At 40.9% G+C, this 27,121-nt stretch overlaps 1 protein-coding gene and 1 long non-coding RNA gene across 2 annotated transcripts in view; one reads left to right on the plus strand and one right to left on the minus strand.

Moving 5' to 3' along the window:
* The first annotated feature begins 13 nt into the window (after nt 1–13).
* On the plus strand, nt 14–5,784 carry LOC140731461 (uncharacterized). The gene is made up of 3 exons (XR_012099844.1): nt 14–139; nt 3,814–3,927; nt 5,493–5,784. It is a non-coding gene; the product is annotated as an uncharacterized lncRNA (long non-coding RNA).
* A 5,791-nt stretch (nt 5,785–11,575) lies between these two features.
* Nucleotides 11,576–27,121, minus strand: part of cmtm8b (CKLF-like MARVEL transmembrane domain containing 8b) — a 70,090-nt gene continuing 54,544 nt past the window's right edge. Inside the window, exons 2-4 of the mRNA XM_073054484.1 lie at nt 23,709–23,882; nt 16,134–16,253; nt 11,576–13,051 (exon numbers count right to left, since the gene is read on the minus strand). Coding sequence (XP_072910585.1) covers nt 12,965–13,051; nt 16,134–16,253; nt 23,709–23,882 — 381 coding nt within the window. The 3' untranslated portion in view covers nt 11,576–12,964. The remainder of the gene's footprint in view (nt 13,052–16,133; nt 16,254–23,708; nt 23,883–27,121) is intronic.

Genomic DNA, 27,121 nt, shown 5'->3' on the forward strand with positions numbered 1-27,121 from the left:
TCTCCACGGAGTGCGGCCCCGGAACGTAAACGGGAGTAGAAGTCATATCGTTTTCCAAGATCTCAGAGCCGGTATCTTGCGCTATGCCCGTAATGTTTGTGCCTAATTTATGTGAAATAACCTGAGACTATGAAATAGGGTAAGTTCCGAAAGATGTGGCTGAAGGATTGGAATATTTCGGATAGTTGACTGAGATGCACACATTGTCAATTATAGCACGCAGATCACACTTACGTACATAAATTTCAGTGTGAGAACTTCTGACTGTTTGAAATGTCCAGGAAGAACGTCCTTTGTGCAAAATATTCCGGGATTGCCCAGGAGGTATTGAAGAGACTTGGAAGATACAATGTTTACGGGTGACAGTAAAATTGGTGGTGGTGTAGACAGTGAAGAAGGTTATCTAAAGTTACAACAGTATCTTGAAGAACTTGGGAAATGAGCAAGGAATGGCAGACGGAATTAACTCAGTCAAGTGTGAGGTGTTCCATTTGGACAAGTTAACCAGCATAGGACTTAAAAGTAAATAGTACAGGTATGCATGTCCCTGAGTGGTGATTGATACATGTCGACTGGGTGGTAAAGAAAGAGTTGGCACTTTTGCCTTCTTTGTCGGGGAATTGGGTATAGCTGTTGAAGACATCATGTTGCGATTGTACAAATCGTTGGTAGTACTACACTGCTGTGCGCTATTAGGATGAATGTGATTAAGCTGGAAAGGATGCTGAAACTATTCTGGAGGACCTTTGGACGAGGACATGGATATGAAAGGAGGGATATGGATCAAATGTACGCATGGACAGGGTAAACAGCTGGTATATTTTTTTTCTAACCGGATCAAAATATCTAATAGAGCCGGGCTTGCATTTGAAGCTGGGTGAGGTGTGGTGGGGAGTTCAAAGTGGTGGGTTCTTGGTGATGGAGGCAAAGAGAATAGAGGCATTTAAGAGACACTTATATAGAAACCTAATATGTGGAGAATGGAGGGATGTGGACCATATGCTGACAGAAGAGATTTAAGATGACTTTTTCTTAATTAGTTGGCTGAATAACTTGTTCTGTTTTAAATGGGACTGGCTTGGATAGGCAGTTTGTTTGGCATGGGTGAGTTGGGCCAAAGGGCCATTTGATGTATAACTATGTAGCAAGTGGGTGCCTATTCAAACGGGTAAGTGCAGAAATCTTCAACATTCATCACTCTCAAGCGAGTACTCAGAATGTATATACACCTTGAAGGAATGCAGTTTAGAAATAGCAACGTAGTACCAGAGAGGTCAAGGAGGAGAGATAGTAGGTGATGGTTGGCATGGATACAATAAAGTCTTGAAATGGTGTAATCATAGAAGATTCCTTCAATAAGGTAAGACAAGTATTTTTGCAACTGCTAATGCAAGTCACTTATTGTGTGTTGTCTCTCTGACACCATTCTTCAGGAAGATAGGAGTAAGCCAAAAAATGTAACGAGAAGTAGTGCCATGACACATGGGGATTAGCAATAGAGGTTACATGGTTAGGAGTCAGAAATGTCAAAGGTTGCATCTTCAAGGCTTCTCTGAATTATTCACAAACTACACTGATTAATCATGAGCACTAGTCTCCCCACCATTGAGAACATCTTCCAAATGTGATACCTCCAAGAAAGTGGCATCCATCACTAAGATCCCTCACCATCCAGGATATATCCTCTTCTCATTAGCACCATCAGGGAGGAGGTACAGGAGCCTAAAGACAAACTTGACCTTTTCTCCTCTGCCATTGGGTTTCTGAATGGTCCATGAACACTATTTCACTATTTTGCACTCTCTTTGTACTACTTAATTGATATTCCTGATTGTAATGTAATTGTTAATGTAGTGCACTGTACTTCTGTTGCAAAGCAACAAATGTCAGTGATAACTTAGAACATATTTAGTACATAGTACATAGTACAGTACAGGCCCTTTGGCCCACAATGTTGTTCTGACCTTTTAGCCTATTCTAAGATCAATCTAACCCTTCCTTCCACAAAGCCCTCCATTTTTCTTTCATCCATGTACCTGTATACTATAAGACACTTAAATGTCCCTAATGTATCTGCCTCTACCACAAACCCTGGTAGCACATTCTAAGCACCTATCAGTCTCTGTGTAAAAAAACCCCTATACTGACAACCCCCTATACTTTCCTCCAAACACCTTGAAATTATGCCTCTGGTATTAGCCATTTTCACCCTTGGGAAATGTCTCTGGCTGTCCATTCCATCTATGGTCTTATACATCTCTATCAAATCTCCTGTCATCCTCCTTCACTCTGAAGAGAAAAGCCTTATAGTTTGCTGATCCTATCCTCAGACATGTTCTCTAATCCAGGCAACATTCTGGTAAATCTGATTGCACCCTCTCTAAAGCTTCCACATAATTCCTGTAAGGTGACCAGACCTGAACACAATATTCCAAGTGTAATCTAACCAGAGTTTTATAGAGTTGCAATATTACGTCGTGACTCTTGAACTCAGTCCACAACTAATGAAGGTCAACATGTGCCTTCCTAACCACCATATCAACTTGCGTGGATTCTTTTGAGGGATCTATGGACATGGACCCCAAGATACCACACTGCCAAGAGTCCTGCCAATATCTATATTCTGAATTTTGACCTTTACAATAATCTAGATTGAGCTCCCTTTGCCATTTCTCAGTCCAGCTCTGCATCCTATCAATGTCCTGGTGTAACCTACGATAACCTTCTATACTATCCGCAACACTTCACATCACCTGCAAACTTACTAACCCACCTTTCCACTTTCACATTCAAGCCATTTATAAAAATTACAAAAGGCAGGAGTCCCAGAATAGAGCCCTGCAGAACACCACCAGTCACTGACCTCCAAGGAGAAAATGCTCTGTCTACTACCACTCTCTTCCTTCTCCGAGCAAACCAATTCTGAATTTAAACAACTAAGTTTCCTTGGATCTCGTGCCTCTTGACTTTCTGTATGAGCCCACCATGGGGAAACTTATCAAATGCCTTACTAAAATCCATATACACCACATCACTGCTCTAACCTCAATGTAATTCGTCACTCCTCAAAGAATTCAATCAGGCTCATGAGGCATGACCTGCCCTTCACAAAGCCATGCAGACTAACCCTAATCAGACCTTGCTTTTCCAAATGCTTGCAAATTCTGTCTTTAAGAATGCTGTCCAGTAATTTGCCCACCACAGACTCAAGACACACCAATCTATGATTCCCAGGGTTATCCCTATTCCCTTTCTTACACAAAAGAATAACATTTTCCACCCTCCAATATACTGCTAGCTAGTGAGCTCACAAAGATGATCACAAAAGGTGCAGCAATCTCTTCCCTCACTTTCCATAGTAACCAGGGATATATTCCATCCTACCCCAGTTGCTTATCTGATTTTCAGAAGTTCCAGCACATCCGGTTTCTTAACGTAGACACATTCCAGCCTATGTCTTTACTCTTAAACATTTAGCACATTGGTCTCTCCCTCCGGAGAGAGCGCCTCCTTGGTATCGTATTGAGTGCTCTGCTCCTCCCATCCCTCCATTACAATGTTTATCTCCAGAGGCAAGGTCTCACCCAATTATATTGCATGTGCATTTGTTCTGGAATAAGCTAGCCAGATTATTTAAATTTAATCCATATTTGAATGAAGCCTCGAGTATCTGGATGAATCCAAAGTTGTGTAATGATAAGTCCCCTTCTGGAGGGAATGGCAAGGGAAAGGTATAAATAAATTGGGAGACCTTTATAATGGTTATAGTTTAAAATCTTTTAATCAGTTAACCCAACAGTATGATATTTCTAGGTCACAATTTTGAAGATATGTTCAACTGCGTCATTTGCTACATACAACTTTTGGTTCTACACAGCAACCCCCCACAAGTTGCTACGATACCGTCTACTGTACTGGCTGCATACGGTAAAGGTCACGAAGCCTCAACTTATTATTCAGCTTTAACACAAATTTCTGGGGAGAAAATTCTGTTGTGTCTTAAAAGAGCATGGGAAAAAGACCTGAGTGTGACTTTGGAGACAAAAGAGTGGGACGAAATCTGCAAAAATGTCAAAACAATGTCAAGAGGCCTGAGGGTGCGCCTTATTCAGTTTAAGATCCTACACCGTTTCTATTGGACTCCAGCAAGGTTACATAGATTAGGGTTGAAAAACAGCCCTGAATGTTGGCACTGTGAGGCAGATAAAGGGGACTTAGTACATGGTCTCTGGTCCTGTCCCAGAATTCAAGAATTTTGGATTATATTGGTGAAGTTTCAGGTATTCAGCTCCCTTTCTGCCCCAGACTTTTTATCTTGGGAGACACACTTGGGTTACTTGGGGATAAACACTCTCAAAATTGGATTCAGACCAGTAGGAAGACAAATTATACTTAGAGGTTGGAGGAATTTGGGGGGGGAACCATCATTTCAGGAATGGGTCACAGAAATCTCCAAAGTGGCATGTCTTACAAACAGTTTGACAGATTGGACATCTATACACAAAAATGGGGCAAATATTTAGGTTTCCTGGGGAGGGGGAATAGTGGTGATTGTAGTGGTGAAGCATATCGCTGAATTTTCTGTTACTATAGGTTTAATAGACACACTTGGTTATTATATTTATTTCTGCCATGTTTGTTTCTTATTTTATGGATAATTTTATGTTTTGTAAGCTATGGTTTACATAATTTTACCACTGAGTCAAGGGTTCGGGGGGAAAATTTTCTAGAAATAACATTTGAAAAAAAATGTTTATCTTTAATTGTCACAAGTATATCGAAAGATCCAGTGAAATATGTTGTTTATTTCAGTCCGAGTTATACTGGAGTCATGTTGGGAGAATAGTTAGAAACTATTTTGGATCATGGCAGTTATATATAACAGCATAGGGCCAAAGTAGCAAGGTTATGTTGAATTTAGACAGTGTACTGGTTAGGCCACAACTGGAACATTGTAGCCTATCCCAGACATCAACTTTGTGAAGGTTCCAGAAAGGTTTTAGGTACATTTAGAGATGAGGGGGACTTCTCAAAGCTACAAAACTGGAATGATGAAGCTGGCGTTGTTGTTCTTAGAGAACAAAAGAACTAAGAAGCTGCGGGAAAAAAATCAGAACAGGACTGATGAAATATCTCTAGCACAAGCTGGTATAAAATCTGCAGTGAATGGCCTTTGATGCCAAAATAATTGTGTGTTTCTATATGTCACTGTCATCAGATTGATGAGGATTAACAACAAAATAACATCACTGTATGTAAGATAGTCCTTTATAATGGCCTTTGATAACCTCTAACTGTATCAGTACAACATCTGAGATAGCCAACATTTTACTTTGGTCCTTTCAGGTACCATTAATAGCAAAATGTTAAAACATAGTATTATTAAAAATGTTTGTTAAAAATTAAAACACCACAAAGCATTGTTAACTCAAGTGAACTACATTAAATCAAAAGGTCTAGCTTTCTTACACCCATTTCCCCATTGATTTCAGTAGGTGGAATAAAATCTCTCGAAAATAAGCAAACTGAAGGTCACAAACAAGAGAAAATCTGCAGATGCTGGATATCCAAAAAACACATACAAAATGCTGGAGGAGCTCAGCAGGCCAGTCAGCATTTATAGAAAAGAGTATAGTCAATATTTCAGGCCAAGATCCTTCATCAGGACTGAAGATACAGATCTATACTGGCCATTAATATACTTAACTAGGGGGAAGCCTGCAATTCTGAGATTTACCTTTCTGCTTGTGGTGAACTACATATACCTGTCTGGACACCCCCCCCCCCCCCCCCCCCCGCTGACTGCTCCTGTGGCTCCTCCCACAGACCCCGGTATAAAGGCGATTGGAGGCACTGCTCCTTCCTCAGTCTCCAGGATGTTGTGTGGTGGTCGCTTGCTGCTTGTGCTTTCTTCCAGCCAATAAAAGCCTACCTTAACTCACGTCTCCGAGAGTTATTGATGGTGCATCACTGCTCCGCCTAAGTGTTAATCCAGGAGGCTGGCTCTGCACTGGTGGAATCCTTATGGATTGAGGGCCAACAAACTGCACTAGCCACTTTACCTGCTCTTCCCTATAAAGCTCAATCCTATGTTAAATATTGCAATAACTGGTAAAAGCAATGCCCCAAAATTGTGTCAGCTTGAATCAGCACTGTCTTTTAAGTGAGAAACAAATGAGATCCAGAAGTTCTGAGTCAACAGTTTCTGCAAGGGATTTACATATCAATGAGCTTTAGCACCTTATTACTGAAAATGTAACTAACTAAAAAGTGAGACTTGAGGACGATGACCAGGAGGACGTGAGCGAACAGCATCTTTTCATTGCAGAAATCACAAGAGTTTATTCGTCATATACGGCAGAAAAGCACGAGATCCTTTTTTTATCAATAAAAGTAGTTCTGTAGAACAGTACTATTTCAGTTGGCCAAGTAGTCACAGTCAAAGCTGCCATACTGGGTTTGTGGTAAGTGGTGAATGAATCAACACAGAGAGAAACCTACTTGATCAGGAAATCCGTAGCTGCTTCTATTCATTTAAGTATAGTCAAGAATAAATAATGCACAAATTCATTGTCATAACTTTAAGTTGAAAGGACTGGAAACACACAAGATCTAGGAACTAGGCACCATCAAACAATAACGCACGAATCTCTAAGCTCACTGCTCAGTACATTTTTTCCTTTGCTGTCATTTCCTTTGTCGATAGACAAAACCCAACTCAACGAGGAGTGCAAAACGGCGTCCAGCAGCAGCATAAACCATATCCTTAGCTAATACCATTCTCTTCAACTGATATCAAGAATGGCTGAGTGCACTGGATCCAGCAAAGGCTATAGGGTCAGACAAGATTACTGCTGTACCTCTTTACAACAGCAGCCTAGAGCTAGCTACACGTCTATCCTGGGCAGTTAGGATATAGTTCTGGTACCGAGTATTTACCGAACAATGTGGAAATTTGTCCACATGTGCTCTGCCCACAAAACGTAGTATAGATTACTCCATACAATCAATTAAATCTCAGTCAGCAGAGGGGCAATTCAAGGTGTCTTTGACAGTGTACAAAGCAGCCCTAACTCACTGATAACCTATGGTGAATAGCCCTCACCAATGCTCAATTAGGTTTCATTGAGTCATTTCAGCCTCAAGTCAAATATGGATTAAAGAGGTGAATTCCAGGGGTGTGTGAGAATGATTGATCACCTTTTGGCTGAATGTGGTCATGCTCTATGCAATGACTCATATCCAGTTTGGAGTCAACCCTCACTCAAAAGAAAAATGCCTGCAATACCATGGGCTCTTATTTTGTTAAGCAGCCTTATGTGTGGCACATGGTCAAAGGCCTTCTGAAAATCCCAAATAAACAACATCCACTAACTCTCCCTGGTCTATCCTGCCTGTTATTTCCTCAAAGAATACCCACAGATTTATCAGGCAATATTTCCCCTGTAGTAAACCATGCTGACATTGGCCTATTTTATCATGTGCCTCAGATTACCCTGAAATCTCATTCTTAATATTAGACTCTAACATCTTTTCAACCACTGACTGGCCTGATCAAATCAAACCTCGCTCATTACATAACACCTAATCCAGAATTACCATTCCCCTAGTGGGCTCACCTACATCCTTCTCTAAAAAGATTCCTATTGAAATCCCTCACGAATATTGCAACATTGCCCCTCTTTACATGCCTTTTCTATCTCACATTATAATTTATAGCTCATATTCTGGCTACTATCCAGAGGCCTGTATATCTCCTATTAAGGTCTTCTTACCCTTGCAGTTTCTTAACTCTTATTTGCAAGGATTCTACATCTCCCAATCCTATATCACCTCTTTCTAAGGATTTGATTTTTTTAAAGCAATGCAGCCCCTCTGCCTAACTGTCTGTCCTTTCAATATAATGTGTATCCTTGGATGTTAGGCTTCCAATTATGATCTTCTTTCAGCCATGACTCAGAGATGCACACATCATACCCATCAATCTCTAACTGCGCTGCTAGATCATCTACCTTATTCCACATACTGAGTGTATTCAAGTACAATGCCTTCAGTCCTGTATGCATCACCCTTTTTGATTTTTCACCCTTGACACTTTAACTCATCTTACTGCAATATTGTGCTAATTATCTGCCAGTCCTTCCTCACTGTTTCACTGCATCTACTTGCATACCAACTGCCCTATCCTTAGCCCTATCACTCTGATTCCCATTCCACTGCCAAAATTAGTTTAAACTCTCCCCAACATCACTAGCAAACCTGCCCACAAGAATATTGATTCTCCCCCCCCCCCCCCACCTTTATGTTCAGGTGTAATTCGTCATATCTTCCCCAGAAGAGATCTGATTAATCCAAACCTCTGAAACCCTGCCCCCTGCACCAATTTCTCAGCCACGCATTCGTCTGCCAAATCATCTTATTCTTACCCTCAATGGCAGATGGTACTGGCAGCAATCCAGAAATTATTACCCTGTAGGTTCTACTTTAAAGCTTTTTGGCTAACTCTCTATATACTCTCTCCAGGACCTCCTCCCTTTTCCTATGTCTTTGGTACCAATGTGTACTTTCCACTGTTCACCCTCCCCGATAGAATGCCGTGGACCCAATCCAGGACATCATGTCCCGGCACCTGGGAGCCAACATACTGAGTATCTCTATCACGACCACAGAACCTGCTTTCTGCTCCTCTAATTATGGAATCCCCTATCACTTCTGCACTCCTCTTATCCCCCTCCTTTCCTCTTGAGACTCAGTGCCAGAGACTGGCCACAGGTAGGTCCCCCCAATCCGCCCCCACCAATATGCAAAGTGGTAGACATTGAGGGGAACAGCCACAGGGGTACTCTGCTCTGGCTGCCTATTCCCTTTACCTCTACTGACAGTAACCCAGGGACCTGCCTCCTGAAATTTAGGGGTGACCACCTCCCTGTAGCTCCTATCCATCACCATCCCATTCTCCAATATAAGCTGAAGGTCCTCGAGCTGCAGCTTCAGATCCTTAACGTGGACTCTTGAGGAGCTGCAGCTGGATGCACTTCATGCAGATATAATTACCAGGGAGTCTGCAGGTCTTTCAAATTTCCCACATTTTACAAAACAAACATAGAAAATAGAACCTTTGGGTCTATTCTCAGCACCTAGCTATGTACAAACATAAAAAAAACACTTACTAGAAACTTGCTCACTAGAACTTTCACCTGTGCTTACCCAAGCCTATTAAGCCAAATCTGAGTCACTCCTACAGTGGCCACTCCACTCATACCTTTCTTTTTATTGCCCCATGCCGAGAAAAAAGTCCAAAGTCGATAAGCCATCACTGATTTGCCCCACTATTAACATTCTAGACATAACCACTGAATTAATTCAACCAGTCCGATAAATACTGTGGCTGCACATAGTGGTGAGATGGTTGATATCCTTTCCTCAGCCACTCATCTCTATATCCCCCGGGGTTTCCAACCAGCCACACGGTCGGTTAGCACGTGATGGAATACCCTTGAGAACACAAAGCAGCCTTCCTGCTTGACATTCAATCGTTCACACCCTCCACCAGCTGAACACGTTATTGGCACTGGGTACCTTCAATAAAACACTCACGGGCTACAAGCAATCCCCACATTACAGCAGGTTGGGGAATGAAAATTCTCTTATGTGATTCACAGGTCACTATCAAAGAAAAATCTAGGGTACCAAACAGAAAAAGAAATCACTTCTGACATATATGTGAAAAAAGTAAACCAAATAAAAATTGCAACACAGGCTGCTTTCTAAGAATGCAACCCCCACCCCACCCCCCCACCCCCACCACCAATAACACAGCAGTTATCTGGGCTCTGACAACACTTTCCAAACTGCAATCACTGCCACCATGGAGAATGACAGCAGACACACAAGCACACCATTGATTATTTGTCCTTCCCTGTCACTTACCCATCTTGACTATGAAAGGTATCAACAATGAGTCTGAACTGTAGATCTTCCTACCCAACGTAAGAGTATCTTCAACTGAAGGACATCAGTAGTTCAAGACAAAGATTTGCCACCATCTTCATTATTCTGTTCATTTTCATTTACCCAATTACAGTCAATCACCTTCACAGTGGCTTCACATCCTGTTCTCTACCAGTACTTTGCACATCTGCCTTGGTTGCCTCCTACACTCATCCACAGTGGCTACAGCAACATTACCTGAAAACACACCTGTTTCCATGTATTTCATCCAGCCCCACCTACCATCTCCAGCAGCTCCTTCACTGATCTGGTGTTAAATGAACACAACAGCCAACAAAAGCTAATATTTCTGATCCCAATCACCGCTCTTCAGCACATGACTCCATCCCCAACAAGTGTTTCAGATTGCACCATAATGCTCTAATTTCAGTGTCAACATTTGACCTCGATTCTTTTCAAAACACTTATTTGCACTGACAGAAGGATTAAAATAGCTGACCTCAAAGTTCACTGATTTCTAGGCACTTTAACCAAGCAACTTTCTTTAACCGGTATCACAAAGCCAAGCTACCTATTTTAGGACACATTAGATTCTAAATAACTCAGATATAAATTGCGGTATGGTTTAAATCTGTTAACGAACAACAGGACAGACTCTTGGTCTGTAAAGAATCTATTGTTCTCTTGGTAATATCAGCGGTAATGCAGTTGGCCACCCATAATGATCGAAGGGGTAGTGGGAAAACAAATCATTTAATCCTTTCTCCCTCCCTCTGACACCCTCACCCCACCCATGCAGAATAATTTCATCAGGTAACTTTGGGACAGTTAATTAAGTTAATTATATTGCAGTGGGTCTGGTGTCACATTTGGCCCATGCAAGGCAAGGATGGCAGATTTTATCCCCTGAAGGACCTTAATGAATCAGATCGATATTCCTCATTATTCTAGTCTCCCTCTACCCAGATTTTATTTAATTCAATTTAACTTTCCAGTTGTGTTGCAATTTGGATTCATGGCTACAAGTTATGTAACCACAATGGCACTATAGCCCTGATTTAATGTTGTTTTGTAACATGCAGGCCTTCACTGTCTACACAGAGCCACTAAGATGCTACATGGGAAATGCCAAATGGTGTTAATGAAAGGATTTACTAGTTGCTTTCTATGTGCAAGATCTGTGCAAAGCACAGATGCAAAAGAGTGCTAGTGAAAATTAATGAACAACCCCCTAAAGAACAATGATTAGGAAATAAATAACTCTTCAAATAGAGAACAGTTGATTAAACCATAGTAGACAAACTACATTTTGCTTGCAGAAAATATGCAAACAGTTTGGCACAAAAGTCATTATTTTATAGATGTAGGAAACAATCACGGCATTAAATTAAGGGCATTTAAAGAGAGCAAATCCAAATTGACGTACAATCATTCTGAATATACAGTACTAGAGATTTCAAATTTTCTCAATTTTTGGAGGTTTGCTTTAATCTTTAACAAACTGGAATAAGTATACAAATTTTTAGCTTGTATCCAATATATGACTAATGGCATTTAATATTACATTAAATACTGCAACAAGCTAATTTTCAGTCAATATTTGTGCATGAATTAAATACTGAAATATCATTTGAAAATATTTATTTCTTTTCCACACTGGAAAACAGGACATACAGTAAATACAGCAATATAATTTGCCAATTTAAATTCCACCTTCTTCTTTAAAACTTGCAATATTCAAGATCAATGTACAACATGACATTTAGTATTGTTTCAAAGTGAAATGTACAAAGTAAATTTTCTGACCTTTAAGGATCATTAATGACATTCAGAAAAGTTGTTACATTTTTTATGGATATTTTACATAATCAGTAACATTAAGTCCTAATTATTAATATTTTGTTTAGAAACAATTTGAATAAACATTTACTCAAAGGTGGCTGCCATTTACTTACAACATTTTTAATTGGCAATGGCATTTCAATTGAAATGCAACACGATGTATTATTTCTGTTTGTGAAACCATGCATCTTCCTACCACACTAACTGTGTCTGTTGAAGCCTCAGGTGGTAGTTATTCCTTCTGTGGAACTGAGACTCGCCAAGCAGGAAAGTCAAAGATCAGTACCCAATGCCAGCTAGCTTAGCTAATTTAAGACAGGATAGTCGGCAACTTAATGAACAGCCTCCTTTCAGCATTCCAATACATAAATGTACAATGCAAAACTAAGAGAAACAAGGAGACTCTTGGCATAAATCCAAATCTATCTCCCATGACTATAGAAGAATTAACATTAAGTGAAGGCGACTTTTTTAATTTTAAAGGCATAAGAAGGATGTTATTTTTGAAAATATTAGTTTAAATTGTGGGCAAATGGAAATATTTCATATTATTTTGCAAACACAGTCAAAACAACAAGCAATGAGCCACAATGTGATGAACTATTCCAAGCATTAATAAAGCTATACATCTTAATAAAAATAATCAAGAGGTTTAATACATTTAAAGGGACATAAACAATCCCTTTGACGCAGTGGATATGATTAAGGTGACAAGTTTCCTGATCTTGATGGAACAGCAGTAGGGGACAGTTGTCCAAAGAAACCCACAATTAGCTATGATTCACCCCGCAGATTTTCATTTGCAGACTCCTAGTGGAAGTGTGCGTGCTGAGTGTAGAGGTGGTCCTCACTGTCCATTGAAAACCGATGGATGGCCAATTGTGCCAAAGCAATGCCACCTCTGTGAATTGCAACAGATGAGGACCGTCAGTGCTCCTGGAAGGGAGCAGACAGTGGAAAGTAGAGAGAAATAAACCCAAGTATTTATCTTCACAGCATGGCACAAATACAAAATTAAATATTCTCTTTGGAGTGTCTTAAGTACATTTTTCTATAGGTGTAATTATAATGAACACTGAGCCAGGAAAGCGTATTAACAGATCTTCACATTTCCTTTGTTCACAATATATTTTCTCCATTTGCCGACATTTACCCTTGGAGTATTAGGCAATTAAGGTACTTGGTCTCTTGATCTCCAGGTCTGAAAGCTAAAATATGCATTGCCAGAGTAACATAGAGTGACCACGAAAGCAAAAACCTGCAAGAAAAAAGGGAAGAAAAATATTTTAATTATCTTCATCTGATTAAGACGAAAGAACTTTATTCATTTACCTTGTTGTATTCTAGGCTCAGCATTCTAATTTAGACAATAGACAACAGGTGTAGAAGTAGACCATTTGGCCCTTCGAGCCTGCACCGCCATTCTGAGATCATGGCTGATCATCTACTATCAATACCCGGTTCCTGCCTTGTCTCCATATCCCTTGATTCCCCTATCCATAAGATACCTATCTAGCTCCTTCTTGAAAGCATCCAGAGAATTGGCCTCTACTGCCTCCTGAGGCAGTGCATTCCACACCCCCACAACTCTCTGGGAGAAGAAGTTTTTCCTTAACTCTGTTCTAAATGACCTACCCCTTATTCTTAAACCATGCCCTCTGGTACTGGACTCTCCCAGCATCTGGAACATATTACCTGCCTCTATCTTGTCCAATCCCTTAATAATCTTATATGTTGCAATCAGATCCCCTCTCAATCTCCTTAATTCCAGTGTGTACAAGCCCAGTCTCTCTAACCTCTCTGCGTAAGACAGTCCTGACATCCCAGGAATTAACCTTGTGAATCTACGCTGCACTTCCTCTATAGCCAGGATGTCCTTCCTTAACCCTGGAGACCAAAACTGTACACAATACTCCAGGTGTGGTCTCACCAGGGCCCTGTACAAATGCAAAAGGATTTCCTTGCTCTTGTACTCAATTCCTTTTGTAATAAAGGCCAACATTCCATTAGCCTTCTTCACTGCCTGCTGCACTTGCTCATTCACCTTCAGTGTCTGATGAACAAGGACTCCTAGATCTCTTTGTATTTCTCCCTTACCTAACTCTACACAGTTCAGATAATAATCTGCCTTCCTGTTCTTACTCCCTAAGTGGATAACCTCACACTTATTCACATTAAACGTCATCTGCCAAGTATCTGCCCACTCACCCAGCCTACCCAAGTCACCCTGAATTCTCCTAACATCCTCATCACATGTCACACTGCCACCCAGCTTAGTATCATCAGCAAACTTGCTGATGTTATTCTCAATGCCTTCATCTAAATCATTGATGTAAATTGTAAACAGCGGTGGTCCCAATACAGAGCCCTGTGGCACCCTACTAGTCACCACCTGCCATTCCGAGAAACACCTATTCACCGTTACCCTTTGCTTTCAATCTGCCAACCAGTTTTCTATCCATGTCAATATCTTCCCCCCAATGCCATGAGCTCTGATTTTACCCACCAATCTCCTATGTGGGACCTTATCAAATGCCTTCTGAAAATCGAGGTACACTACATCCACTGGATCTCCCTTGTCCAACTTCCTGGTTACATCCTCAAAAAACTCCAATAGATTAGTCAAGCATGATTTGCCTTTGGTAAATCCATGCTGGCTCTGCCTAATCCTATCACTGCTATCTAGATATGCCGCTATTTCATCTTTAATAATGGACTCTAGCATCTTCCCCACTACTGATGTTAGGCTAACAGGACGATAGTTCTCTGTTTTCTCCCTCCCTCCTTTCTTAAAAAGTGGGATAACATTAGCCATTCTCCAATCCTCAGGAACTGATCCTGAATCTAAGGAACATTGGAAAATGATTACCAATGCATCCACAATTTCCAGAGCTACCTCCTTTAGTACCCTAGGATGCAGACCATCTGGACCTGGGGATTTGTTAGCCTTCAGTCCCATCAGTCTACTCATCACCGTTTCCTTCCTACTGTCAATCTGATTCATTTCCTCTGATACCCTATGTCCTTGGCCCATCCATACATCTGGGAGATTGCTTGTGTCTTCCCTAGTGAAGACAGCTCTAAAGTACTTATTAAGTTCTTCTGCCATTTCTCTGTTTCCCATAACAATTTCACCCAATTCATTCTTCAAGGGCCCAACATTGTTCTTAACTAACTTCTTTCTCTTCACATACCTAAAAATGCTTTTGCTATCTTCCTTTATATTCCTGGATAGCTTGCGTTTGTACCTCATTTTTTCTCCCCCATATTGCCTTTTTAATTAAGTTCTGTTGTTCCTTATTTCCCCCCTTTGAATCCTTCCTTCTCCGGGGGATGAACTGATTTTGCACCTTGTGCATTATTCCCAAGAATACCTGCCATTGCTGTTCCACTGTCTTTTCTGCTAGGATATCCGTCCATTTAACTTTGGCCAGCTCCTCCCTCATGGCTCTATAGTCTCCTTTGTTCAACTGCAACACTGACACCTCTGATCTGCCCCTATCCTTCTCAAATTGCAGATAAAAACTTATCATATTATGGTCACTACCTCCTAATGGCTCCTTTACTTCAAGATCGCTTATCAAATCCTGTTCATTACACAACACTAAATCCAGAATAGCCTTGTCCCTGGAATTTGTGGAATAATTCTCAGAGCAGGGAAGGTTAAGTGCTGATTGAATAGAATAGAGGTGTACAAACTTATGAATAGTACTGTTAACACAAGAAAGACATGCTGCTTCAATGGACGTTAAGTTTAGTAGGGCTCAAGATAGTTACTACCAAAAACCATTAATTGGCCACCATAAAATAACCCCTTAATATGAGTAATTGGCAAAACAATCAAAGTTACTCGCGGGTGCACAGAAGAGAAAATTTTACAGGGGTAAAGGGAGAAAGAATGAAGATTTACAGGATTGCTATGCTGGGAAACAGCAGGGGGCTAGTAGGTCAATGGGTCATATTGCAAGTCACAGGTACGTGTAGATTCTACTTCACTTTAATTTTTTCTCCCTTTGGATATTAAATTGCACCCGTGCAGAGTGTGTAGAAATGACAGCTATAAGTTAACTAAGCAAGAGAAGAACTGCCTTGCACAAACAGAAGCCATTAATGGGATGATTTGGGATTGGCACTGCCGATTTAATGGATGGTCTCCACATCTCAGAAAAAAATGTACCCAAAGGCAAAGACAATCCTTTATTTGAACATTGCTTTCAGCACTTAGCTTGCCAATAGGAGTCTGACTTTTTAAACTGCTTGGCTCATGTTTATTCCTAAAGCAGCAGATTAATTCCCGGAGGGAGGAAGAAAGACCAAGATAATTTAAGGGATGCACTTACTGTGGAAGCTAACCAGCAGTTGTAGTTTTCTGTTCCTTGATCAGCTCGGTTAATAGAAACTGCATCCACAATTGAGGCCAGGAGGTACAACAAAGCTGCACTGGCATTAAAACTCAAACCCTGCAGTTGAAAAACAAATTACCAAACTTAGCAATAGACTAACTATCATGTATATATCTGGCATAATTCTTAGCAGAGCTTTGCATTAAAGCCAGAGTTGTACTACAGGGGAAGGACCCCTTCAGCCTTACACATCTACAACAACCTTTTGTGCCACTGCAATAGCCCAGATTAGGTCTACATACTTCTATGCCTCATCTATTTAAGTGCCTGTTGAAATCTCTCTTAAAAATAGTGATTCTATCATCTGCTCTGGCGATATATTCCAGACATCAATCAAAGTTACCCTTCAAGTCCCCTGTTAAAAGTCTTCCTTAATCTCACCCTGTTTTGTTTTCTTCACCAAAGAAAACAATCCCTGTCTATCTAAATCTCTCCCTATGATTAAAATCATCCAGTCCAGGTAATATCCTGGTGAATCTCCTCTTAATTCCATTCAGCTCAACTACTTTCTGCCTATTATGTGGCGACCAGAACTGAGCACAATATTCCAAGTATGGCCCAGTCAGTAATTTGAAAGAATTTAGAACAGTGCAGCACAGGAACAGGCCCTATGGCCTTCAATGCACATGCCATCTAAAATGTCAATCCAAACTAATTTCATCTGTCTGCACACATTCCATATCCCTCCATTACTTGCCTGTTTGACATGTCTGTTTAAATGATTTGTAGGCATTGCATCTACTTCCATTCCTTCCCCTGACAGTGGACTCCAGAAACCTACCACTCTGTGTAAAAAAAACTTTAATCCCTCCTGGTTCCCTGTTTAATCTCAGTCATGCTTACTTAATATTCATCAAAGGCCCTGGCATCATCTGAGGTTCCTGAACCATGTCATTGACAACCTTCCCTTTCATAAGAACGGGTTGGGCCCAAGTTCTGACCAGATAGCCTTTAAACAACTCTCACATATCAAATGTAGATTTATCCAGTAACAGCTGTTCTACTCTACTTTCCTCTGCCTAATACTATTATAGTAAGTGGCATATAAGAGAGAGATTGAAAATCTGGTTGAGTGATGCCATAACAACAACTTCTCACTCAATGTCAGTAAAGCCAAAGACATAATTATCAACAACAGAAGGAAGAAAGCAGAGGTCCCTGAGCCAGTCCACATTAAGAGCAATAGAGGTGGAGGGGTTCAGTGGCTTTAAATCCTTGGTGTTAAGAAACCAAAGGGATCAGAACACAAATGTCACAAAGAAAGCACAATAGTGTCTCTACTTTGCATAGATTCAGCATGTCTTCTATAGATGCACAGTTGTAGAGCATCCTAACTGGTTTCATCATGGCCTGGTGTGGAAACACCAATGGCCAGGAACGGAAAATGCTACAGAAAATGATGGATACAACCAGGTCCATTACAGGCAAATATCTCCCTACCATTGAGTACATTTGCATGGAGCAATGCTACAAGAAAGCACCATCCAAAGCACCACAGTACTGCCATTGAACACGAGTACCGAAGCCTTAGGTTCCACATCACCCGGTTCAGGAACATTTATCACCTTACAACCATCAGGCTCCTGAACCACTACTCTGAACTGATTCTATGTTCTACGGAGCAACACACACAAAATGCTGGTGGATCGCAGCAGGCCAGGCAACATCTATAGAGAGAAGCACTGTCGACGTTTCGGGCCAAGACCCTTTGTCAGGACTCGCCCTGTCCTGACAAAGGGTCTCGGCTGGAAACATCGACAGTGCTTCTCCCTATAGATGCTGCCTGGCCTGCTGCGTTCCACCAGCATTTTGTGTGTGTTGCTTGAATTTCCAGCATCTACAGATTTCCTCGTGTTTGCTATGTTCTACGGATTCACTTTCAAATACACTTTACAACTCGTGTTCTCAGTATTAGTTTATATTTGCAGTTTATCATCGTTTGCATAATGATTGTCAGTATTTCTCTATGTATAATTTATCATAAAATTCTTTTGTATTTTTTTTTCCCCTGTAAATGCATGCAATAAAAACAGATCTCAAGGTAGCACTTACATACTTTGATAATGAATTTACTTTGAACTTTATTAGTCCCAACCACATCCATCAAGGTCCAGAATTATTCTTATCCATAATTATTTAAAACTCACCAACTTATCATTACTTTTCCCCGAAGTACTCTCCATGGTCACCCAGCCAGGTTCATTTCCCATACAAGGTCTAGTATGGCCCTTTCCCTGGCTGGATTGTGTCTATAACACATCCTAAATGCACCCAACAAATTGTGTCTGATCTAAGCCTCTGGCACCCAGGGAGATTCAGTCTATACTGGGGAAATTAAAGTCAGCAATTACACCTTCCCTGTTGCTTATAGATCTTTCTATATGTTGTTTACATATCTGTTCATTTATCTCCTTTTGGCTATTGAGGGGGCCATAGTGTAACCCCATAATAGCAACTACATATTGGCTCACTGGACAAGCCCTTCAGGATGTTCTCTCTAAACAGTGCTGTAGCATTTTCCCTGATCAATAGTGGAATACTCTCACCTTTTTCAGATCCCTCTCTATTGGATCTGAAACATCTAAATTCTGGAATATTGAGAAGCTAGTCCTGCTTTTTGTTCAACCAAGTCTCTGTAATGACAGTAACATCGTAGTTCCATGCACTAAGCCAGACTCTAAATTCATCTGTTTTACTTTTTTTCAGTCTTTGCACTGAAATAAACACACTATGGCCCACTGTGCTCATTACCCTGGTTCCCCACCCACCACCTGACTGTTCTTCCAAACTTACTTACTTCACTCTGCTAAATACTTTTGTTCCCATCACTTGCAACATAATGTACCGACTTCTTCAATCTACCCTTGATTATAAAGGCAAGAACACCATACACCTTTTTCACTACTCTATCTAACCTTTGGGGAGCTATAAACTTGGAATCCAAAGTCTAACTGTTTTTTTAACACCCTGCCATTTTCTGTACATGTCATTTCCCTATTTGACTTCACTGCACATTTTTTTGGGGATTAAATTCATTTGCGGGGAGTGTTACGAACCCCGTAACTGGGTCACTTACCAGCAAAGATAGAGAGGTCCGTTGAAGTCTGATGATAATATTTTTAACAGTATTTATTAGGAAAAATACACAAAAATAATATCAATGCAAATATACAGATAATATACGTCGTCAATACTAAATCTAAAAGTGCGGGTATAATAATAATCAATAAGAAATAAGCTCTATCATTGTCTAGGGGATAATGTATTGTCCGATGGAAATATAAAAGTCACTCAGTTCATGCAGGCTGCAGCCTTTGGGGACCGCTGGGTTTGCAATGGTTGGAGAGAGAGAGAGATTTGGAGAAAAACTTGCCGATTCCTTTTATGATTTCGATCCGTCAGAGTCTCGTTAGTGTGGCCGTTCACTTGTGGCCTCTCCTTTAGCTAAGCTGTTCTTCCGTGGTGAGCCCGCCAACCCAGGCAAGGGAGGACGCACACGAGCCCCACCGGCTGTCGCTATTAAACGCTGTCACTGGATTGCCAGCGTTTCTCCTGGTGCGTCTAAAGGGGTTGTTCCCCAGACCCTCTTTTATCCTTACTCACGGGGTCTCAGATGTCAATCAGGTTGGGATGATGCAATCCCTCAACCAGCCCACTCTGGTCGTCCCCTGAGGGGCTTCAATGAATAGTACAGTACTCAATACACAATTCCGTCTCCAAGAGACAATAGCCGTTATCAATGGTTTTGTTTCGCTGAGACCAGGACACATTCCAAACCTTGTGGATTCTCTCTCATTTCCTGGGTCCCAGACCCGAATTAATAGCGATCTTGCGATTCTCAAAAAGGAGGGGGCGACTTTGTACCCTTCGGCCCCTCAGAGTTGCGGCACATTCGTAACAGGAGCCATCAAGAAGGCAACTTCTGTGAGCAGCTCTGATGTAAATCATCAAATATTCCTATTTTAACTGCTACAGTAGAATTCCACAGCTACAGCCATTGACAATATATCAAGTAACATCGTTTTAAGGCATTTTTAAAAATCCATTACTACTCAAAGTTAATGAATCTCAGTTTGCCATCTCCAGTCGTAAGTGCAGTTCCCCTTTAGGACAGCAGAAAAGATGATGCTGCTTTGGATTAAAAGTTTAAGGAGAAGAGGGTTCCAACTTCCACTACTGACAATTCGACTGGCAAACATATGGTCTCTGATAAGCAAAATCAAAGATCTCAGAGTGATTGCTGTACTAGAGGGATGTCAGAGACTGTTGTGTTTTACGTTTCACAGAGACTTCAACATCTCCCGCCATTCCAGACGCAGCGATACAGCTCAGTGACTTCTTAATTCACCACCAAGACTGCTGAGTCTTTCAATGGCAGAGGAGGGTGGAGTATGCTTTATGATTAATTCCTCATGGTGCACAAACTTGGCAGTTCTGTCCCAGTCCGGCTCAGCCAACCTGGAATGTCTCACGATAAAGTGTCATCCATTTTATCCGCCGCAAGAGTTTTCAGCCATCGTCTTGATACCGGTGTACATGCCACCTCAGGTAGGGGTCAAACAGGCTCCAGACAAACTGAGCGACGTACAACGGGCATGAACTGCACCCGATGCCTTCCCCATCATTTTGGGGGATTGACATTCTGGGTGTACTCCGAGTGTAAACAGAGACTGAAGACCGACTGGAGCACAAGTAGTGAGGACCAAGAAGATATGGACAAGGGAGGTGCAGGAGCACTTTGAGTTGGTGGACTGGACTGTATTCAGAAATTCACCTTCCAGTCTGAACAAGTATGCCACAGTTGCTATTGATTTCATTAAAACCTGTGTGGACAAGTGTGTGCCAATGAGAACATACCGAATCAAAAGCCATATTCTGCTGAGGGCTAGATCTGTGACATTCAAGCCTGGTAATCCAGGACTATATAGAAAGGCCAGGTATGACATATGGAGGGCAATCTCGAGAGCAGAAGAACAATTCTGATCAAGGATTGAGGCAGAATTGGATACATGTCAGCTCTGGCAGGGTTTGAAGGCCATTACCTTCTACAAAGCGAAACTTAACATCATGAATGGCTGTGAAGTTTCACTCCCCGATGAGCTCAAAACCTTTTATGCACACTTTGAAAAGAAGAATAAAACTACAGCTAGGTGGATTCCTGCAACACCCGGTGACCATGTACCTCGGAGGCTGATGTCAGATAGTCTTTCAAGAGGGTGAACCCTCACAAGGCAACAGGCCCCAATGGGGTACCAAGTAGGGCTCTGAATATCTGTGACAGCATCTGGCAGGTGTGTTCAAAGACATTTTCAATCCCTCATTACTTACAGTTGGAAGTTCCCACACACTTAAAAAGAGCAAATGTCACACCCATACCCCAAAAGAGCAGGGTGAGCTGCCTTAACAACTATCACCCAGTAGCATTCACGTCTACAGTGATGAAGTGCTTTGAGAAGTTGGTTATGGCTAGAATCATCTCTTGTCTCAGCAAGGACCTGGACCCACTGCAATTTGCCTGTTGCCACAATAGGTCTATAGCAGCTGCGATCTCATTGCTTTTTAATGTGGCCTTACATCACCTGGACAATACTAATATTTAAGTTAGGATGCTGTTTATTATCTACAGCTCAGCATTTAACACAATCATTCCTACAGTTCTGATTAAAAAAGCTCCAAATCCTGGGCCTCTGTACCTCCGTCTGTAACTGGATCCTTGACTTCCTCACTGGAAGGCCACAATCTTTGCAGATAAGAAATAACAACTCCACTTCACTGATAATCCACACTGGTGCACCTCAAGGGTGTTTACTTAGCCCACTGCTCTACTCTGTCTACACCTATGACTGTGTGGCTAGGCACAGTTCAAATGCCATCTATAAATTTGCTGATGGTACAACTGTTGGCAGAATTTCAGATGGTGAAGAGAGGTTGTACAGGAGCAAGATAGATCAACAACTTTGCACTTAGTCAGTAAGACCAAAGAACTGATAGTGGATTTCAGAAAGTGTAAGATGGGGGAACACACACCAGTCCTCACAGAAGGATCAGAAATGGAAAGGGTGAGCAACCTGAAGTTTCTGGGTGTCAACAGGCATTCGTCGAATATGGCATACACCTCAATACCACACTATGGTATTTGTTATCTATCTGGTGTATGTTTGAATCTATAATCTTCTGATGTACATTAAAAGTTACTGAGGCAATTGTGAAATACAGAAAGGTACTGTAGCAGTTAGCACTTTATTGAGGACTAGGCCTCAAGCCAGGGTGTCGCCCGTTTACAGCTGCCCAGGAGAGAGGCTTTGGAGTCAGTGTACTCCACTGGAGGTGGTGTGGGGCAACGTTCAAGCTGGAGTTGGTGCTGCCCCCAGTGTTCGCTCGTCAGAAAACAAGCTGTATTGTGTTTGGCAACAGACTGCTGCAACAGTCATGCATCTGGAATTTTGGGCTATTGTTTTTGTGTGACTATTTTAATAATATGTTATATATGCTTGGTATTTTATATTTGCTAAATGTGCCTTGTGTTGTGTATGACTGTTGGTACTGTCCTTTACACCTTGGCCCCAGAGGAACACTGTTTTGTTTGGCTATATTCATGGTTATTCATGTATGATTGAATGACAATTAAATTTGAACTTGTAGAGAACTTGTCAAGAACCCATCTGCCTTGCCTTCCTATAATCAGATTTCAATTCTGGTGCCGTTCTGTAAGAAGTCTCTGAATGTCCTCCCAGTATAATATATGGATTTTCCCCAGATGCTCCGGATTCCTCCCAGTTCAAAGCTGTACCGGGTAGGTTAATTGGTCATTATGAACTTTCCACCGATTAGGTTAGGGTTAATCGGGGTTGTGGGGTTGCTGAGACGGCTTGGCTCAAAAAGCTGAAAGGGTCTAGTCCGCGCTGTATTGTTACATAAATAAATAATCCGCAGTAATTCTGAAAATGGCTCGAATTTATACCAAAAAGAAACAGATGTTTTTTTTCTGATCACTACGCTTGTGAAGCAAGTCATAAAAACACTGCAAAGTAGTGATTTTTCTTGGCCCACGATGGTTGCTTTGAGATGGCACAATGGCACTGCCAGTAAATGGTATAACCTCTGACAGCCCAGGTTCACTACTGAATTCTACTGCTGTCTGTGTGGAGTTTCACTGCTTTTGTGTACATTTATATAAATGTGACATTTGTACTCAGCATACACAAGTCTCAACTAAAACAGAAATCGGGATACAAAAGTTGAGTTGGGCATCTGAGCTAGAGAGAAAGAAACCTGAGCAGAAATCCTACCCCTGACCAATGTACACCTGTGTAAGTGAAGGCAGAATCAGGTTCAATAAAACCACCTGTTTAAACTTCCTACAGGGAGGATATCTATTTTTGCAATGTACAGCTGGAAGGTAACAGCATGAAACTATCACCCCCAAAGTGATCAGTACCTTCAACACAGCACCTACAAACCAAAGGGAATTATCTTGAAGAGATTGGCCAAAAAATAGAAAAGGTCACTCACCACTGTTGTCCATGGTATCTGAGGAATCTTGGTGTACACCATGGTGATGTAGAAGATTAAAAAGAACACTGTGAGCACCCAGTAAAAGACTGCCACAAACATTACCCAACCAAAGGCAGAAACAGAGAAATACTCTGTACTAGCTATTAATATCCACACCAGCAGTCCAAGCACCTGGAGAGGAAAGAAAGATTTCAGTTTAAAAAAAATCTACACACTCCAGGCCCCCGGCTCATTATCATTCCCCCCACCCATCTGGATTTGAATAAGCAATGAGTTGGGATTAAGTCATTTTAAAGTAAATCGTTTACACAATAATATTTATACCTGTTCATTAACATAAAATACATCAGTAAATGATGCAATAATGTGACTCAATTAAAAACAGCAGTCAAAGTGCACATTCCTGCCCAAAAAGAAATTTGATGACCATTTCATTAATCTTCTTTATGTGTATCTTAAGCTTTGCCATTGGATAAAGCTCCAGAAATGGAAAATACATCACGGTAAACACAGATGTATTATGGTGCTGAATTTTCTCATGCCACTTATTAGATAACAGAGAGCTAACAAAGGAACAGACCAATCCTCATTGAAGGGTAAGCACCTTCAAATTCCTGGGCACCATCACAGGTGATTTCTCCTGGACCTAATACATTAACACAATCACCAAAAAGGCATGTCAGTGGCTTTACTTCATTAGGAGCTTGAGGAGATTTGTTATGCCTCTAAAGACTCTTGCACAGTTCTATTGATACACAGTTGAGAGCATTCTGACTGTTTGCATCGCTCCAACGCACAGGATCAGAAGAGGCATAGGAGAGTTGGAGACTCAGCCAATTGCATCACGGGCACAATCCATCAATGGGACAAGCATTCTTCTCACTATTACCATCAGGGAACTAGCACAAGAGCCCAAAGATTCAACACTTTAGGAATAGTTTCTCGCCCTTCACCAGATTTCTAGATAGATAGATAGATAGATACTTTATTCATCCCCATGGGGAAATTCAACTTTTTTCCAATGTCCTGGCGGTAGAATTGTAAAGCCTAATGGCATTGGGGAGTATTGACCTCTTCATCCTGTCTGAGGAGCATTGCATCGATAGTAACCTGTCGCTGAAACTGCTTCTCTGTCTCTGGATGGTGCTATGTAGAGGATGTTCAGAGTTATCCATAATTGACCGTAGCCTACTCAGCGCCCTTCGCTCAGCTACCGATGTTAAACTCTCCAGTACTTTGCCCACGACAGAGCCCGCCTTCCTTACCAGCTTATTAAGACGTGAGGCGTCCCTCTTCTTAATGCTTCCTCCCCAACACGCCACCACAAAGAAGAGGGCGCTCTCCACAACTGACCTATAGAACATCTTCAGCATGTCACTACAGACATTGAATGACGGCAACCTTCTTAGGAAGTACAGTCGACTCTGTGCCTTCCTGCACAAGGCATCTGTGTTGGCAGTCCAGTCTAGCTTCTCGTCTAACTGTACTCCCAGATACTTGTAGGTCTAAACAGTTCACTAACTCATGAACACTATCTCTTCTACTCCTCTTTTGCATGATATTTATTTTTGTAACTTATAGTAAGTCTTTGTGCTGAACTGCTGCCACAAAACAACAAATTCCACATCATATGTCAGCAATAATCTCATCTACTGCATTTGGACCTGCAAACCCTTCGAACCATCTGGACAGTAAGGAAATTATCGAAATGCAATTCAAACCTACGAGTTTGCAAGTATAACATTAACTCACTGCATCTGATAATAGGTGGTTAAGTTAGTTTATACCAGATAGGTCATAGTCTGTGACATTTGAACTAGAAGAAAAAAAACTAATTTCCTAACATATGCCAGTGGTAAAAACCTGCTTCTGATTCTGGGACAATAAAACCCTGCAAACTGTAATAAAACAATGAATGTCTAGCTTTCAGTATTAATAACAGATAATGGAAACCCTAATTTTAAGTGCTTATTTTTAATACAAAAAGCCAGGCATTCATTGTTTTTAAGAGACTTTTGGAAAAGTCTGCAGTTCTAAATTTATTTTCTTTTTGCTGTAGTACCTTATTCTTTTCACAGTGTGTCACTGTAACACATCTTATGAACTAGGCTCTGATGCACCCTCTGCCTGCAAGTATACTATACTGCAGGAATATAAGCCCAGTAAACTTCTCCCTGTGAAAACAGCTATCACAACACAGTGAAATCCTGTTGGGACAACTCTTAAAAAAACAAAGACTACTTGAGAAAAATAGCTGGGATTCCCTTCGTTTATTTGGGACACTGTGCTGTTTAATTGAGACAGGAAACTGTTGCCGAACTGTTTCTAACTAATGTCTGTCACCTGTACTTATGTGACTGTTAGACACTGCATCGTACTTACAGTGAACAGTTTTCTAATAGCATCAGCTGCGTGTGTGTTCAAAAAGCGGTGATTTTTGTCACTGATAACCGATGAGAAATAAGCAATAAATCTGCAACTGTTTTGTTCACTGCAGTTTCAAGCATTCAGGAATGTCCAGGAGTGAAAATGAAATTATTTCACTACTTCGACAAGTTAGGAACTACAAAGAACTTGAAGGTATCAACAATCACCTTGAATGTTACAATGAAAATGAAGATTTCGAAGATATAATCGTCAACAGCATTGTATGTAGGCAGTTCATTATCTGCACCAAGTATCTGCACTATTTTTGTTCATTGTGTACACTGGATGAATTAACTATTTGGAATTAATATAGTTTTACAGTACTGTAGAGGTACTGATACTATTATAATTTGTTCTGAATCTCATTTAAATACATAATTTGTTACTCAATAAAACAATAGTTTAGCTTTTTTTTATACCTTTTTGACTATTTCCATTAACTGGAACAGCCACATAATTGGGCCAAAATGTACTGGTCCTGATGTAACCCAATTAACCAGAATCCACTGTACAATGAAAACTTACAGACTATTTTAAATCAAAATATTTCTTGGCAATTTAGTTCATCAACTTCTCTCCTATTCAAACCACTGGCACTTTGCAAATCTTGCTGCTGGTGTCGTGGTTTTTCGTGCCTTACAAATGACCAGGAGATGCAGAAGATTCTTCAAGAAGGGTTAAACTTTAATTTGCAAATCAAAGCTGAGACAGTCATTGATTGCCCACCGATCCTCGGACACAGCGGCTTTTAAAGCAAACTCTAGCTGCATTTTACACGTGCTGCACGTACACTGTGCATAGCAAATAATAAACTCAGAACTGAGCAATGTTCTAATCTACATTTCTTTAGTTCTTTAGCTACTTCTCATTAACACACCATTGTCTTCCACATTTTTAAGATCTCTGTCTCCTACCAAATTGAATACATGCATAGAAAATAATAAACTCAGAACTGAGCAATGTTCTAATCTACATCGCTTAGC

The sequence above is a fragment of the Hemitrygon akajei genome, chromosome 8 (genome assembly GCF_048418815.1).
Source record: "Hemitrygon akajei chromosome 8, sHemAka1.3, whole genome shotgun sequence".
Classification (NCBI taxonomy): domain Eukaryota; kingdom Metazoa; phylum Chordata; class Chondrichthyes; order Myliobatiformes; family Dasyatidae; genus Hemitrygon; species Hemitrygon akajei.